At 36.1% G+C, this 4,818-nt stretch overlaps 1 protein-coding gene across 1 annotated transcript; it reads left to right on the top strand.

Moving 5' to 3' along the window:
* Positions 1-1,983: 1,983 nt before the first annotated feature.
* LOC148198682 (uncharacterized) lies at positions 1,984-3,594 on the top strand. Its single transcript, XM_088115084.1, has 2 exons — positions 1,984-3,239; positions 3,560-3,594. Exons 1-2 carry the CDS (start codon positions 2,144-2,146, stop codon positions 3,592-3,594), a joined length of 1,131 nt encoding a protein of 376 aa, XP_087971210.1. The 5' UTR covers positions 1,984-2,143.
* The last annotated feature ends 1,224 nt before the right edge of the window (positions 3,595-4,818 follow it).

Genomic DNA, 4,818 nt, shown 5'->3' with positions numbered 1-4,818 from the left:
ATTTGGGGGTATTTGGGGGAGATGATTTGGGGGAGATGATTTGAATGAATTTGAGTGGATTTGAGAGTAATTTTTTAGTTATTTTTTTGAGTGGATTTGTGGTTAATTGAGAGTGGATTTGGAAGTAAAGTTTGTGAGAATTAGTGTAGGATTTGATTGATGTGATAGATTTTAAAAATTAGTTTAATTGGTAGAAAATGAAGATGACCAAATTGCCCCTAGTTATAAAAGTATTATAAAATGTGGTTTTAATGTTATATTTAATTGTAAAAATGTTTATGAAGAGAAAAAAATTATGAATAATTGTTAAAATTAATGTTTAAAAATTATAAAAGTTATAATGTAGTAAAATGAATGTATTTTAATATGTAGTATTAAATTGTAATATAATTTAGTATGAAGTGATATGAATTTATAAGTCATTGAAGTGAGAATGATTAATTTTAGCACAAAAAAATTAATTTTATTTATTTAAGATCTCATATATATTTTTTCTTCAATATAATTAATTATATATTATTTACACTTTAACCTAAGAATGTGATGCAAGAGAATCTTAAATTTATTATCATGCACATTCGAATTAAGGAACTTATACGTGTTAAATTTATGACCAGGGTATCATCCATAAACTATAAAAGTGCCCTCAATTATAAACTAGTTTATCATATATGTTTCTTCAAGAGTTGGTGTTTTACATCAATTTACGCAAAAAAAAACCTGTATGAGTCAGCTCATTTCATACTAAGACAAAAAACACCAAAAAGACAAGCTAATATCTTTACCACTCATTCCAGCGAGGGTGAATAGATTATAGGAGACTGAAATAAGAAGCAGTACTCAAATAATTCACACAAAGCAGTCTGCTTGACAGATGATAATTTGACCAAGAGTAGCAATTTATATGCAGAAACAAACATCAGAACTTCCGAATGTCGTTTAAGTTACTAAATCATTTTTCAAGTCAACCATTATTAGCCTCTATTTTTCCCATGCGAAATGTTCACATGAAATCTGTTTACTGGTTTTAAGAAGCTGTATTGTTCGTCCACGCTCCGCCATCCTCCACCTTCCTCTCTTTCATGCGGTTTTTTCAATAACAGGAGCACCATTTTGATAAGCGCTCGTAACCGATTACTCACTGCGTAACCGAATACGCATGCCTTCGTTTTCATCCTCTTCAGCATAACCGGTTACACCCTCCAATAACCGATTACACCACCCTCAATTTTAACTTCCTTCATCCGTAGCCACATCTCTGGACCGTAACCGAATAACCATGGTTGTCTTCTTCCTCTTCAACCGCATGGTTCATCTTCACCCAACCATTTGCTTCCCTTCAAAACACACCACCCTTCTTCGTCTTCAACACCGGCCCTCCACCACACATGCCTCCAACCTGCAATAACGTTTAAAACTTTCACACCTGTAGTGGAAATGGCTCAGAGCAAATGTGTAAATGTGGTCACAATCCGCGCAAATCATCTCAGTAATGCGAAGATGGATCATCCCGTGCTTTCCCACAAATCTATCGTTTTTCGTCTTCGACAATCGTTGTAAACGAACACGTTCGCTCCTTCCATCCTCGCTCGTAAATCACTGTAAACAGTAAATTCCCTTCAACCGAACACACCCTGTGAGAGAATTTGTGAATGAAAAACCTACGAATAAAAAAACCTGTGAATAAAAAAAAACAAATGACAGAAAAAAAACAAGAAAAGAAACTGATAAAAAAAGCTTAGAAGCAAAGGCTTCACACACACTGTCAGAATACAATAAATGACTGATTACTTTTAGTTAGCTTTTGGTTCTTTTAGTTCCTTTAGTTTAGTTTCGTTCTATATATATTTACTCCTTTACCTTTTGTAAACATAAGTTTCAGATACCCATAAGCAATAATAGACTTTACTTTTTTACACGGTGCTTTCTCTTTGTTCTCTCTCTGTAAGTTTGCTTTTCTCTGTGCTACAATGTCGGTGAACATTCAGATGCTCCGATTGCATATTTTCTCTTGATGGTATCAGAGCTCTTCATTTGAAGAGCTCTGTTGCGCCACTCTGACTCTTTCTTTTCTTTATTTTCTTTTCTTTTCTTGGTCTTCTTTCTGTTTTCTTGGTTCACTTCTTCACAGGCTTCTTGCACAATGGCCGACGATCATACCCAATACTCTAGCTTTCTCTACCTCCATCCAAGTGAAAGCCCTGTTGTCCCACTGGTTTCCCCTCTACTTGAATCTACCAACTACCATGCTTGGAGCAAGTCAATCCTCACTGCCCTAAGCGCCAAGAACAAAATCCAATTTGTTGATGGAACCACTGAACAACCGCAAAAGGAAGACAGCATTTACGATGCCTGGAAAAGATGCAATAATATGGTGGTCTCATGGTTGGTTCATTCCGTTTCTCCAGACATCCGCCATAGCATTCTCTGGATGGATAGTGCCCAAGCCATTTGGGATGATCTAAAATCAAGATTCTTTCAAGGAGACCTCCTACGTATTTCTGAATTACAAAATCAAGCAGCGACTTTGAAACAAGGAGACAGTACTGTGACTGCGTTTTTCACCAAACTTCGCGTTATATGGGATGAGCTTGAGTGTTTTCGTCCTAAACTAGTTTGCTGCTGTGAAGTTAGATGTTCTTGCAAATTGGTTTCCATTCTCTCACAAAGAAAGCAGGAGGATCGGGTCTTACAGTTTCTCCGTGGTTTGAACGAACAATATGGTAATATCCAATCTCATGTTTTGTTGATGGACCCTATACCTCCTATTTCGAAATTTTTTTCATATGTTGTGCAGCAAGAAAGGCAAGTCATGAATAATACCTTTCTTAATGGATTAGAAATAAAAAGTGTTGCCGCTGTTAGTACCTCTGTTTGTTCTTATTGTGGCAAGAATGGCCACACAGATTCTGTTTGCTTCAAGAAACATGACTTCCCCAATAACAGAAATTCTACTGGAAGAAAGACTTGCTCCCATTGTGGGAAAAATGGCCACACCATCGACGTCTGCTACAGGAAACACGGATTTCCTCCTGGTCATAAATTTCATAATGGCAAGACTCTTCTGACCAACAATCAAGACACCAAAAATGATGATCTTGGGGAGGCCCTCAATCCAGAAGTTCGTTTGACTCAACAACAATACCAAGCTCTCATGGCTCTTATCAAACATCCTAATGATACAGGAGCAACATCATCCAGCCAAATCAGTTCCATGATCTCTAACTCTACTAATTCAGGTACAACCACTTTTAACCTTAATTCACATGAAGACCAAGGTATTATCTCCTGGATCTTGGACTCTGGCGCAACAGATCATGTTGTCTCCTCTCTTATTCACTTATATTCTCATGAAAAGATTACTCCTGTAACCATTAACCTTCCTAATGGCATGAAAACCACAGCCACTTATAAAGGAACTGTTAAAATCAGTGAAAAAATTCTTCTCAAAGATGTTCTTTTTATTCCAGATTTCTGCTATAACCTCATTTCCATATCTAAATTGGTTGCACACAATCATTTGCGCATTATATTTACTAACTCAACCTGTTTCATTCAGGATTTGACAACCAACAACAAGATTGGTTCAGTTGAGATACATGGAGGACTGTACATCTTTCGTGGCCCTATCCACACTACACCCAGATTTGTTCATTCTGCTGAAAAACATCATATACCTAGATCGGCATGTAAAAATATTTGGCACAATCGCCTAGGCCATTTATCTGATAGCAGATTAGAAATTTTAAAACAAAAGCATAGCTACATAGACTCAAGAACTGATAATTGTAATGCATGTCATACTGCCAAACAAAAAAGGTTGCCATTTTCTCATAGTACCTCTCATTCCTTAAATGCTTTTGATCTTATTCACATTGATATTTGGGGACCTTGTTCCAATCCTTCACTGCACTCTCATAGATATTTTCTAACCATAGTGGATGATTGTACTAGATACACTTGGATTCATTTAATGAAAAGCAAATCTGAAACTCGCCAACATATTGTTCATTTTATTGCATATGTTAAAAACCAATTCAAAGTCAGCATCAAGACCATTAGGTCTGATAATGGAAATGAGTTTGCTATGACAGAATTGTTCAATTTAGAAGGCATTATTCATCAAACATCTTGCATTGAAACCCCTCAACAAAATGGTATAGTTGAGAGGAAACATCAACATCTTTTAAATGTAACTAGAGCTTTACTTTTTCATTCCAAAACTCCCATTCATTTTTGGACCTATGCTCTTAACTATGCTGCTTTGCTTATTAACATCATGCCTACCCCTTTTCTCAATAATAGCTCACCACATGACATGTTATATCAGAAAGATTTTGATTTTTCTAGATTAAAAGTTTTTGGTTGTCTTTGCTATGTTAGTACCCTTCAAGCCAATAGGAAGAAACTTGATCCCCGTTCCACACCTAGTCTATTTCTTGGTCTACATCCCACTACAAAAGGCTACATTACCTATGATCTTATCACACATGATATTAAAATTTCTCGCAATGTCATTTTTATTGAATCTGAATTTCCTAATACCACTCATAATGATGCTTCTGACCTCTCCTTTTCTCTGCCTATACATAATACTCAATTTGTTTATGATGATGACCATATTCACCCTATTATTCCAGCTCATAATCTGCCCATTCTTGATAACCATATCCAGGATAGTACAGAAGAAGAACATCATACTCCTAGACGAACCACTAGAGTTAGAAAACCTCCTGCCTACCTAAAAGATTTCCAGATATCTTCTTATAGCACCACTAACACTAAATACCCTATTGATAGTATTTTGACTTTTGACAG

This window comes from Vigna umbellata, chromosome 5, assembly GCF_029865625.1.
Source record: "Vigna umbellata cultivar VRB3 chromosome 5, Vumbellata_1.0, whole genome shotgun sequence".
Classification (NCBI taxonomy): Eukaryota; Viridiplantae; Streptophyta; class Magnoliopsida; order Fabales; family Fabaceae; genus Vigna; species Vigna umbellata.
This window is presented reverse-complemented; position numbering and strand designations above follow the sequence as displayed.